The following is a 13,562-nucleotide window of genomic DNA, read 5'->3' as shown; positions in this document are numbered from 1 at the left end:
GAGTTTCAACTTCTATTCAAGCTTCATTCCAACAACAGAAGCATTTGCCGTAGAGTTTTCTCACAAAAACATGAAATGAACGGGTGTCGTGAGCTGATAGTAATACTACTTAGTGGCTGCTGTTAAGGAATAATTGCTATAATCTCAATACATGTTCTTAATTGTAAATTAAGCTAGGCATTGTGTGCAAAACCTTTCCCCAGCTAGCTAAAAATGGTACCTTTCTTTTTACAACTTCCATAGTTAAAACCACAAATGTTTCTTTCCTGTTTTTTTTTTTTGTTTTTTTTTGTTTTTTTTACAGTGACAGCTAGACTATCACGCCACATTACCCTGCATTAGTGTAATAAACAGTTTATCTCTCTTTATCTTTTAGGTTTAAATATTTTTCTTCAGATGTTTTGGCAGGAGTAGGTATACTTAATATAACACTTAATATATCAGAATCAGAATCAGAATACTTTATTCATCCCGAGGGATATATACTGTGATATTATTCTGTTATTATATGTTACCTTATATATGTAATCAAAGTAGTTGAATTAGAATACTGCTGTAGATCACATTATACCCTTTAATATAGAGTGTGTGAGCTGTATGTAGTTTAGTTCTCATTATACTTTTGAGTTAACAGAACATATTCACATATTAGTTCATTAGATAAATGTGCATCACTCTGTATCCTTGATCTGCTGGGAATGTGTTACACTGTTTTCTTGACATGCTTAAGTGTTGAATCATGAAGAGAAGGTTGTAAGCAGGAGACTCTGTGTCTAAAGACAGGGGAGATAGACAGACCACATTCCACACCCCCACCTTACAGAAAGCAGAGAAACAACTGCCGAGGTCATAACTTAGGCGCTGTAACAGAGAAAAAATGTGATGTTTTGGCTTTTACGACTAGCTGGGGGCCACTAGAGACTATAAAAAGCTGAGCAACCCGTCACCATTTTGAGACATGTGCCTGACCCTCTGGTAGCATCTCTCCCGTCCGGACGTTGTAATGCTCTAACTGTTGAATTGTATGGAAATAAATGATTGTTGATTGAGCATTTATACACCGAGTATTGTCCTTCCTTCAGCCCAAAGATTCAAAGAACTGCGTGATTTCAACAATACCTCACAGGGTAAGTACACAATTTAATATAGTACAGTATTAATTAATATAGTTTAAGTAATATTTACTTGAAATTAACAAAAACTAAATAAAACCAGAATCAAGCAACCCCTTGATGACAACACGTGTGATAGCCTCCAGCCCCCTTTCGCTATTGGAAAGGCAGTTAAGGCAATGGATGTATTCATAGTTTCTAACATTCATTCTGGGGGTTTGCTAGTGATCCCAATCTCTCCTCCGAGGCTGGTAGGATACAAATTACTGAAGGTTAAGAAACAGAGAGAGAGATACAGAGCGAGAGAGAGAGGGAGAGAGAAAGGTGGGATTTGCTGGCAGTCATCAGAGGGAGGTCGTGTGTGCGCTGATTGGATATAAACACTGGCATAATATGATTTCTGCTTCAAGGAACAGTTCCCGCTGACTGATTTAGACCTGTTCAACATTCGTCTCTTTGACGGAGAAACGTGATTTTCCCAGAGGTGAGGTATGTTTCGACTTTTCAATTGTGTTTACACAAGACAACTTGTGCCTTGCGTTTTATTCTTTTTTTTGGGAGGGGGGCAGGAGGGACTGCGTCATATTTCTTTGTTTAATAGGTAGCTCCTAATAATTATCAATCCTTAATTATAATCGTCATGGCAATGTCAAATGACAAAATTATTTCAGAGTGTTGTGTGAGTGTTTCCATAACCAACAGCCTTATGTTGGCTTATGTCCACAGATCCTGTGTTGATTTGTTTTCTCAAAATTTCTCCTTCTAAAGTTGATTCTAATCAGTCTAATGGTTGTAGAAACCGATAAGCACACTGAGTTCCTGACCTCTGACCTCCATGGAGTGGAGTTGGAGTAATATCAAAAAAGACAATAATAGTTCATTAAATTCTCCAATGATCTCTCAGCCTTAGAGTCATATAAAATAACAAATGAATGCAGACAAGTTCACCAATTAAGAATTAACAGTATTTTTAGATAGTGATAGTTTAAAATCTTTTTGCCACAGTAATGGCATAAAATATTATTAAGACTATTGTTTCAGTTCACAGTAACAGCATAGGGACCTTGGCTGGATATTCCTCAGGTCCTCTTGAAAGAATTCGTAGAGTTCCTTCAAATCAGTTGGTTTCCTGCAGAATCCAGGATCATCAGTTTTATTGGATGTGTCACCTCTTTCCTGTAAAGGTCTGGAAAAAACCCAAACTGTCACCCTCAGATGAGTCCAAATTGGTTAGGATGTTCAGGAACAACTCAAAACTCCTGGAACACCAGCATGACAGACAAAGATTGAGCGATTTCCTAAAAATGACAAGAGGTATTTTTATAGGAGTAGGGGTGAGCTCTTCAAACCAAAGAACACTGCATCAGCTATCAAGCACGATGTTGGTACAATCCAAAAAGTGGTTGAATAATAAAGAAGGAGAACTACCCCCAAATTCTTCAGCTTCACCTCAAATCAGCAGCCAGAAAGTCAAAACTTTGACACAACTGAATATTCCAATGGGACAATGATCCCAAACACACATCAAAACTCGTGTTGGAATGGATAAAGTGGTTTAACATTAAATTTTTGCACCAGTCTTCCCAAAGCTCCAACCTCAACAATATTTAAAATTTGTTGACTGTACTTAAAGGCTGCTAGAGGTTAGGAAATCATTCAATTTAGATGAACTCTGCAAAGAAGAGTGGTCAAATATTTAGACAGAATTATGTCAGAAGTGTCTTGAAGGCAAACAAAACCATATGGTTTGGATGCAACTTTGTAAGGGATGTTTAACCAAATATTATTAGTGGGTGTATTGATACTTTTGTCTATGTGGATTGGAGAAAATCTAAAATAAATAAACTTAAGCAACCAATTCTTGTTTTTTAAGTCATTAGAAATGTATGGTGTACAATCGTTCCAAAAGGAACAGTTCAAAGAAATTATTAAAAGCCTAAAATGACCATGATATGCATGATGAGTGTATATGAGCTTTTGAACACAACTGTATGTGTTTCATCATGTGTGCAGTGAGAGAGAGAGAGCAAGCAAAAGCCTGCTAGTCCTGTTACATAAACTAAAACCTGTTGGGTGCAGCATCATGCGGGCTCATGTGTAGTTGTGTGGGTATTTCTGATGCTTTGGGGATCTTAATGTGTTTACAGAGTCACTTTATGGAGGCTCATCTCACTAATGAAGAAGAACAGCAAATTCCCACAGCTGAAATTACATGATGACAAGTTATTGTCATAGTTAAAAACTCTATAAATATAAATGAAAACACAACTATGCATTTGTGCCACAGCAAGGCAGAGCTCCACTAATATGTCTGTCAGTGGGGTTGACCACCACAGTTTTTTCTATTTTGCTGTAAAATTGTCCACAGCTGGTTACGGTGTAAGAGCATGGAGTAAATGGAAATCACTTTCATTTTTAGTTCTTGTTAGTCTTTGCATGCTGCTTCCACTTTTTAGATTTTTGGATGCAGATCAAATAGAAATTCGTTTAAAATCGTTCATGGGGTCAAACTGTTTTCTCTGTATTTACAGGTAGAGAATAGAATATGTTACACCACATCCTGATTTAATCTTTGTATACTCACTAATGACCTCTGAGTGACCTTCTGTAGCTTTGTGATGACCTATGCATGGCCAGCCTGGTGCACCTCTGAATGATGAAGGCTTCTTACATATTCATCATCCTCTTTCTACTCGACAGGACTGTGGTAAAGTATTTTATTGTGCCAGCAATGACCAAACGATACCTGATACTTGAAAAAAAAGCTCTGTAGCTGTAGAACTGCAGCTGTACAACATCCAGTGAAATGCCAGTTTATTAGGCACTCTTTGCAAAAAGCCCTAGTGGGGATTACCAGAATGAATATAGATTGTGAACAGATAGTAAGCATTGGTCTAAGAGTATCCATAATAATGTTAAAAGTCTATAAAAGAAAAGCATGCAAAGGAAAAAAGTATATAGATGATTTTAAATCTCAGTCATTTGTAAGCCACAGAACTTGTGTCCTTTATCGTCATGTAATTTAAATGCAAGTGTTGACTAATGTAAAGCTAAAATATTGTCATATGTTCACTTTTGTATTTTAATATACCAATTTGAAACCAAAAGGACATTTCTGTTAGTCCTCATTTTCACATTCCACATTCAAAGAGGTGTTTGTGGGTTTAGACCTGGTTTAAGGGTTAAAATTGGTATTAGGCTTAAGTGGTTGGGTCTGACTGAGGGTACAGGTTGGGTTTAGTATTTAGTGGCTATAAATGATCATTTCAGGTCATTTGTGTGTATGTGTGTGTGTGTAGAGTATATCAGCGAGGACTGTTGAAGATATGGTGGCAGAATGGATCCGCTACAGAAATGAGTGTCTGGTCAGGATGAGCGCAGAACCCGGACCAGACGGTAATCCACACATATGCTCAATAATCATATTAATGCTAAAACATACATTAATTAGATTTAACGCTTAAATATAATCCATTAATTTAAGCGTTAAATCATTTAATTTAGAATAAATGTGCAAACATGGTGAAAGTTTTATAGAACATTCATCCATCTCACCGACTGATTATAAAACACAATTCATTCATTCTTATTCTGTCTCCAGAATTGGTATGCAGTCGTATGTTTGACGAATATGCTTGTTGGTCAGATGGACAACCCAACTCTACAGTCAAGGTGCCCTGCCCCTGGTACCTACCTTGGTACAACCAAGGTAGGTACCAGGTTGCAAACACACATATATAGATACATTTAGGTAAAGGTTTTTTTTGTTTTTTTTTTACAATTACACATTTTCCTGCATTTTTTCCCAGCACACCACAACAATGAGTTTTAAATGAAACAACTCAGATGTGACTATGTGACTTGCAAACCTTTAGCTTTTAGCGATTCAATTCAAATAGCTTAATAAAAAACTTTATTAACTGTTTTGGAATTACAGCCATTCAGAAGCTCAAAAAATAATTGGACTGACAAACACTTTCATGGCCATGTGAGAGCTGTTCCCTTGTTATGTTGGGATAATTTAAGCCGATAAAAGATTGTTGATTTTAAGTGTTGAACTTGTATTTGATAACTGTTCATTACAATTCTCAATATGAGGTCCAAAGAGATGAAGGTGACAGACATGGTGGCCATCATTATGACAAAATAAAAAATAAAAAACCCAAAATAAACCTATAAGAAAGACGGCAAAACTTTAAGTGTGCCAAAAGAAGGAACACAGTATAGAACTCAACAACATTAAAAGGTCAGAAAGACCACAGAGCATAACTAAGATGGATGAATGCAGATTAGGTACCATTGTAAAAGTCTACAATTAAGAGCCACCTTCTGATACAAACTGATACACATGAAAGAGCCGGCACAGTTTTGGAAAACCATTGATATTTGGAGAGATTAAACCAAGATTAATTTGTACCAGAATGATGGGAAAACAGAAACAGTTCAAAGCATACTGCATCATCTGTCAAATATGGAGGCCATAACGTTATGGCATGGGCATGTATGGCTGCCACTAGAACCGGGTCACTGGTGGTTACTGATAACTGCTGATTACTGATAAAATGGTGGTGACTGCTCTTAGAAGAAGCAGGGATAATTCTGAAGTGTACAGGGCTATTCTATTTGCTCACAGTCATTGCTATTCAGACAATTTCTGCAAAACTGATGGGGCCGTACTTCACAGTGCAAATGGTTAGTGATCTAAAATATGCTTTAAAAGCAACCCAAGAGCTTCTCAAAACAAAGAAATGGGATATTCTTCAAGTCAGTCGCCTCAACTAAACCCACCAGAGCAAAGCAGCTTTTCCGTTATTCAGTAAAAAACTGAATGCAAAAAGACCTAAAACAGGCAGCAACTGAAGATGGCTGCAGTAAAAATCTGGCAGAGCATTTCAAGAAACAAAATCCACTATTTGGGCATGTCCATGGGTTCTAGACTTCGGTGACTTAAATGACTACAACTGATACTTATTCAAATATTCAAAACAATACTTCTATCCAATGTCCAAATAAGTGACTGTATTTTAAACCCATGTTAAATATTTGATTTTAAAATCTGCTGTAGTGATGTACAGATAATAAATGATTAAAAAAAATATCGCTATCCAAAAACACATGGACATAGCAACAGGCTATATACACACAGATAAAAGCATTGTTTTAATCACAGGCATGTGTTTTAGCCTCTTTTCTGTTTTCCTGTAGTGCGTAGTGGCTTTGTGTTGCGTGAGTGTGGCCCTGATGGCAAATGGGCCACCAGAAACTCCAGTCAAACCTGGAGGGATCATTCTCAGTGCCAACCTGAGGACAGCCAACAGGAGGAGGTATGCCAGGAGCATATGGGAAAATTGGTCAGAAAATAATTAATCAGAAAACTGTCACCAAAGTAGAATTGATTTAAAATTAATTTAAAAAGTGTGAAACTGCAAAATCAGTAGAATCAATGCTTTATTTTTCCATTTGAAAGTGCACAACTATTCTGAATAACAGATTTTAAAACAATTAGGGTTTAGTAAAAGGAAGTTACGTAGGTTCATATTTAGTGGCCTCACAGTAATAACCCACCCTTGTCTTTTTGTTTTCTTCTGTGTAGGAGAAGCAAATTATTATTTATGCCTGCTTTCGGGTCATGTACACAGTGGGCTACTCTCTCAGTCTGGTCAGTCTCTGTGTGGCTCTGATTATTCTTCTCTTTTTCAGGTAGGTAATCTGTCTCATACTCTAACATTTCTCCAAGTAGAATTTAAGCAGACTTTCTTCTCAAAACCAACTTTTCTTAACTAGAGCTGTGAAGCTCTTGCAAGTGCAAATACCATAACAACAATAATCCATGAAACATGGGGAAATTACATGAGCCTTAGCACTGCAGCTATAAGCTCTGTTGTTACAAAAAATTTGAAACGAAAAGTGAAATCAATCTCACTCTCTATGAGCCACATGTTTAGCAGGCTGACTTTGTTTTGTGATTATTATGTTTTTAACATTATTTAACCTTTGTGAAACTTGCAGTAAGCTCCACTGTACCAGAAACTATATCCACAGCAACTTGTTTGCGTCGTTCATTCTGCGAGCTCTCTCCATCCTGACTAAAGATGCTCTACTGGGTAAAACCTACCTGGAGTTCGCAGACAACAGGGAAATCTTTGAAGTGAACAGTAACCAGGTTATAAGCATAAAAACTTGTATTATTTCAGTGATACTAATATATGTGTCATTTCACAGATGACATAGTTGAATATATTTCACACCCCTTCCTTGGACCGCTTCATCATTCATGCGAGATAACATATAGTAATACTAAGTGATAATTAGTTATTAATTTGACTTTATAAATTGTTACATTATAAAATAAAAGTGTTCATTACTCGGGCAGTTTTTTTAATTTCCTCATATAGACTTAAGTATAGCCAGGGACTGTGAAGATTCATAACTGTTAGAAGTGACGGATATTTCTTAATTCTACTTTTTTGTATCTCCTCCTAAAAACACACTTAAATATCAGGCATTGTCCAGCTGCCTTGTGGCTCAAGTGCTGATGCATTACTGTGTGGGAGCCAACTACTACTGGCTTCTCGTGGAAGGCCTGTATCTGCACAACTTGCTGGCGCTGATGGCTTTCTCTGAAAACTGCTTTTTTGGTGGATATCTGTTGATAGGCTGGGGTAAGCCAAGGACACCAGACAAAAGTAGCTACATACAACACAAAGGAAATGAAGTAGTTAAAGGCTTGGCTCACATTATGGCAAAATTGGTTAGGTCAATCTCACAATCCTGAATTTTCTCTGCTTACCTGAACTGTCGTTGTTTCAGGCACCCCAGTGTTATTTGTCTTTCCCTGGATTCTTGTACGTTACATGTATGAAGACACAAGGTGAACTTTTAGTCTGACTTTTTTAATAATTATTTTGCTGACTTTGTGCTGCCTTGTACTTATTTGTATTCTTTTCTCGTCTCTTCTTTAATCTCTTAACTACACTCTACATCATAGCTTTAGTATATGTATGCAGTAGTTTTAACACCATTTTGTTCTGTAGTAAGTCTCCATGCTTTTACCGTGATAAAAAAAAGTGTTGATGTAATGGTAATATATACATAATGCATATGTTATTACAATGCATGAAGTCAGAATGGAGCACTTCAGTAAATAAAAACTGCTTATCATCTTCATGCAATGTCTGTGTTTTTCAGGTGTTGGGAAATAAATGAAAACATGGCTTACTGGTGTATAATCCGTATCCCTATTCTCCTGGCCATAATGGTAATAGACACAAATATAAAGGTTATAAAGTAAATTTGTCAGTATGAACAATCATGTGTGAGTTATGTGACCATAAACAGCCCTGTGACCTACAGGGGGCGGGGCACTCTGTACATCATAGTCACCTACATATCACCTCCAGCTTTCAAATTAAAACTAAAATGACTAAAATAATAATTACAAAATAAATATACTAATGAGTCTGTTTCTCTTATTTTATCTTTTCAGGTTAACTTCTTCATCTTTATTCGCATCATTCTGATCCTTATATCTAAACTGAAAGCCCATCAGATGAGATATACTGACTATAAATTCAGGTATGTAGATAACAACAAAGTAATGAACACTGACAATGACAAAAGATACGGTTTTTCTCGATCGCCGCAATTCTCACAGCAGAAAAAGTCATTCTGGCATTTTTCATAACATGTTGTCACATGCACCTGTGACACAGACTGACAGTATGTATTTCTATGTGTTCCAAGTAAACCTGTGAGAGTGTGTAAACTTCTGACAGTATAAATATTTGAACAAAACTTGAAGTAACTTGACTGGAAATACTAATACAGTATCCAGAGAAGTGAGAGCTCCAGAGAGAGAGTGTGCTGATGAGTTTTTTAGATTCAAGTTAGAAGTGCCTCAACACAGTAACAAATATCTTTAGTAGTGAAGTATGTGTAGTAACCATAGCATTGTGTGTAAAAACGCCTGGAATGTCTAATGTGGGTGAGGGAAAGCGTTACTGATTTGAGAACTGCATTATGTATAGTGAGAATTTTTTATTAGCACTAAGATGAGTGAAGGTGCTTTCATCTCCTTGTTGTCTTGACATAATTATCTAATGTTTGACCTAATTTGCTCACCTATCTTTAATTTAGTTTAATTTTAGGTTTTTTTCCTTTCGTTTTTGCTTAGCAACTACAAAAATCAGGTGAAAATAAAACATGAATTAACTAATTGATAGACTTTTTTGTAAGAATCTTGTGTGTAAGTGTAAAGATCAAAACTCACACATATACAGACAGTAATTAAGAGAAGACAAGTGAGGGAACTCTGTTACATCGCTTGACATAACCTTTGCCTACAAAAGCATATCACTGCTTCAGTGAGTTTAATAACAGTTCAACAAGTAAACACCAGGGAACATTTGATTCTCATGTTTCTCTCCAGACTGGCCAAATCCACATTGACCCTGATCCCTCTGCTGGGGATCCATGAAGTTGTGTTTGCGGCGTTGACGAATGTGCAAACAGATGGAGTCTTTCACAATATCAACCTCTTCTTCCAGCTCTTCTTGAACTCTTTTCAGGTATAATCAAGAATCTGCACCTAGATAATATTTACCATCATAATAATTTGCAGATAAAAGTAGCAAAACACTACTAAATGACCTCTAATACAAACTCTTTACAGGGTTTACTTGTAGCCGTCCTGTACTGTTTTGTCAACAAGGAGGTATGTAGCATGTGATGTGGTGGACAAAACAAACTTCTCATAATATTAATCATTACATTTTTGAATGAAGCCTCAGTTTAAGGTTAGAGCGGGGCTTGTTTAAGGTCAGCGTACAGGTTATAGTTAGCTGAATTGAATGGACAGCCGAGAAATTCATGTAAGTCAATGTAATGCCCATCTGGAGTGAAAAGGGACTAGGTGACACTAGAAAAGGTGCAGGCCCTCTTGGTCTTGATGTCGTTCATATGTTCTACAGTTTAAGAATCAAGACATGCGTCTCTTGTAAATGTTTTTCATGTTCAGCAGAGGATGTGTTACTCATTTTTTGCAGATTTTAGCTTTTGCATTTGAGATATTTCCCTTACTTGCAAACACTCTTTGCAGTGTTTAGCCTCTTCATTTTCTTAGTCGTTAACCCAGTCTCTAAGTCAAGTTTCCAAATTCAGTTCTCGTTATTATCCTATTTCAAGCTTCTTTTCCTCCCCTTTCTTACAGGTGCAAGCAGAAATAAAGGCTACATGGCAGAGGCTGAAGCTGTGGTTGACTTACCTAGATGAACTGAGAAATAGTGACAGTAACACACTGCAGGTGGGTGTCAATACAGTGTACATAGGAAGCCACCTCATTTAGCTAATCAGCATCATATTTAATCGTTATTTCCCCTCTTCTCACCGCCATCTTGCTTTAGTTGGTTGTGCTTTTTGTGGCTTTTATTGTTGCTCTTAGGTTTGTTTAAATAGGATCATGCATGTCACTTGCCTCTGCAGTGAGTGGAGTCAGGGGTCGCCTTAGGGAAATAAGGTCTCTCCTACTGTCACTGAAAGCTTTCTATATTGCCACTGCCTCAATTTAAAGTTTGCCAGCCCTCAGATAAAGGATAAATTTTGACCTGGGTCCAGTGGCAACCAGTGCCAATAACATGCTGTAAATGTAATAATAATAATAATAATAATGTAAAAAAAAACTTATTTTACAGTGGTTTTTGCTGTGTTATTTATATAATTTGTGCATTAAAGAGAAACTGAAAACTTGCATAAAGGCTAATAAAACAGGCAGAGCAAAAAACATATGATTTATATAGGAATTTCTGTTTTGTAAGAGAAGGTAGCTAGTTATCCTTTGATTAGGGGCTTGCCTGTACCTTCACACTGTGCTGGTAAGTTTCTAGAAATTTTAATAAAACTGATGTTTCTTCAAATGTGATTATCAGCTAATATTTGAAAATAATACGTGCTGTAATATAAATATTAGCCTAGTCCTTTCCCAAGGCCACACATTTTGATTATGTGCCCATTTGTAAGCTATTAATCAGCACGATGCTTGTTCACTGACTCAGTGAAATAAAATTAATTAAAATGGTTTCTTCCTTTTTGTGCTTATAGTTGTGTTTACATTTTTATGCAGACTCCTGTCAGCATGCCTCCATCTTCCCAGTGTCACCATCTGTCTCTTTACAAGCTACCTGACGGCTGCCCAGAGGTCAGCCACCTCTCTCCTATGCCCCACACCTCTCTTTCACCAGCTCCTCACCCTCAGGTTCCCACTACTGACTGCTACGCCTACCACCAAGACAAGATGGGAGACAAATAGGTGAAAACTTCCTGGCATGTCGCTGCTCATACTAAGGATAGAGGAGAGGATGATGAGAAATTACATGAAATGTATTGCTAAAAAATTCAAAATGGTCTTAATATTTCTTAAATAATTTGAAACTTTAAGTAATTAGCATGTCCAATCAAGACACTCTTTGACTAAGGTCAAGATTTCACAGCACAAATGGCTTTCACAATCAGAGGGTTATATTATGTTATCCTCTGTAGGTGGATCTGTATTTAGGCATCAGGCATTTTTTTGACTGCTCTGTATTTCTTCAAGGCAACAGAGTGAATCTCAAGTATGACTCCCTTCTCTGAGCACTTGATTAAACATAAAATAAAACAGTGACATTGTCACTTTGTGGACAATTAAAGGGTCATATCCTGCAGCATAAAAAAGCAGTTCTCATTTTATTCACACAGAGGAAATAACTATTTTATTTCTTTTGCTATTCAAGCGGATGTGAATTTTTTTCAATTAACAATATTATCTATCTTACTGTGCACGGTTGGATCTTAACTCTCCATGCAGCCATCCAAGGTACTTTTGCAAGTTATTATAATAGCTCATTCAATTCCCCACAGAACATATTTAGACATTCATTTCCACTTTTATAATGCAACTGATAAATGAGAGCAATTAAGCAAAAAATGAATACTCAGAACAAGACTAATTGCATAAAAATATTACACTGGTAATGAAGGTAAAACTTGTTTGCAGTCATTTATTTAAAAAAGCAATGTGATGTGTTGGTCTTATTTGAACCACTTTGACTGTGTTAAATCCCTCTTTCAAAAAATAATCTGTCACTGTAAATGTGTGTAAAACTAACTTAAAATTGTAACAATCCAGATGAACAATCCAGTAAGGTTTTACTGGCACTGCCACCATCTAGTGACAGAAACAGAAAACACACTGTAAAAGGGAGAATTTCACACTCCTATGAAATCATGCAGGTTTAATGAACTGCTTATTTTGCTGGCAGTTCTACTGTTGAGTAATGTCTCAACTCTACATCATATACATAATTTGCTACAGGTTTTATTGAACAAAGTTATAGCATAGATTCTCTATTAGCATTATGTTCATTTCCATAGGGGAAAAAACAAAACAAAAACTACTTATGTTCTCTTTTTAAATACTAGTAAAGCAAATGTGGGAAAAAATGTTAGCTCCCCTTCCAAAAAAGGGGAGTAGGTGAGGTAATGTACATTTAAATTGTCGTTGTCTAAAAGTCAGATTTTGAAAGGTTAGTTAAATGTGACATTTGGCCTAAATATATACTTTTTGTTTTAGTCCAACTACTGCTGTGTTTTATGATATAAGATGTAACAGTGTTCGTGACTTTTCTTATCGATTTACTTTTAATAATATAGTGTTACTAGATATACTGTTTATATTCAAATGTCACAAACATACAGTGATTGTAACTGAAATAACATGAATAATAAAAAGACTAGTTGTAGAGTCTTGAGTGATGTGCTTATTGGACCAAGGAAGCGCGTGCTTTGACAGAGGAGTGAAAGGACGACCATTTTCAAAAAGAAGTGATGGTTAACGACACCAGCTGTCAGCCACTTACAATGCAATCTTCAGAACCCTACCAAGGGGATTAAAACCCCACTATAATTTTGACTTCTGAGACTCACATGACGAGGAAATGTCACCCAAAGGGTGGCTCCTCTGACATAATGACCCACGCCTTGTGTCACACTTTGCCTCATGTGACAACACATGTGAGCTCAGAGTGGGTCAACAACAGTCAGGACCACCACCAAGGGGAAAACAAACTAGTTAAATACCTGGGGCTCTCTATCAGTTCTTTTAGACAAAGACACTTGAAATGAAGTGGGATTTGGGGCATCCTTCAATAAAGTGTAGCGACTTTAATCTCTGGGACAAAGGTAGGAGGAGACAAGCAGGCACATATTTACACATAAATATATAAGAAATGCCTTTTAGATCAAATCACTACATGGTGTTCTCGGTGTAATGGAAAATGAGAGTGAACTTCCAAGAACCAAAACTGCAATTCAGAAAACAGGGTGTGTTCTGTGTTGACTCATTTGTTTTGTTTCAGCCTGCCTTTCAGTGCCGTCAGTGATAATTATATCCAACTCCTTCTCATGAGATGCACTTCA

The 13,562-nt window shown here is 36.7% G+C and overlaps 1 protein-coding gene across 6 annotated transcripts; it reads left to right on the top strand.

Annotated features, from left to right (window-relative positions):
* The first annotated feature begins 476 nt into the window (after positions 1-476).
* On the top strand, positions 477-12,888 carry gipr (gastric inhibitory polypeptide receptor). 6 transcript variants are annotated; one of them, XM_085379936.1, is made up of 16 exons: positions 477-1,127; positions 1,523-1,596; positions 3,724-3,819; positions 4,412-4,508; positions 4,714-4,821; positions 6,318-6,436; positions 6,706-6,812; positions 7,122-7,275; positions 7,615-7,774; positions 7,923-7,983; positions 8,301-8,370; positions 8,599-8,687; positions 9,541-9,679; positions 9,784-9,825; positions 10,321-10,413; positions 11,230-12,888. In XM_085379936.1, exons 3-16 carry the CDS (start codon positions 3,766-3,768, stop codon positions 11,413-11,415), a joined length of 1,479 nt encoding a protein of 492 aa, XP_085236062.1. In that variant the 5' UTR covers positions 477-1,127; positions 1,523-1,596; positions 3,724-3,765; the 3' UTR covers positions 11,416-12,888. The 6 variants fall into 6 exon arrangements, with proteins under 6 accessions (XP_085236062.1, XP_085236064.1, XP_085236063.1 ...); XM_085379938.1 differs by having other exon boundaries at positions 3,702-3,819; XM_085379937.1 differs by having other exon boundaries at positions 1,523-1,601.
* Positions 12,889-13,562: the final 674 nt, after the last annotated feature.

The sequence above is a fragment of the Rhamphochromis longiceps genome, linkage group LG14 (genome assembly GCF_057381845.1).
Source record: "Rhamphochromis longiceps isolate RC_006_pf linkage group LG14, R_longiceps_female_GT1.1, whole genome shotgun sequence".
In the NCBI taxonomy this organism is placed as follows: domain Eukaryota; kingdom Metazoa; phylum Chordata; class Actinopteri; order Cichliformes; family Cichlidae; genus Rhamphochromis; species Rhamphochromis longiceps.
Note: the sequence above shows the minus strand (reverse complement) of the source record. Positions and strands in the feature narration are given on the sequence as shown.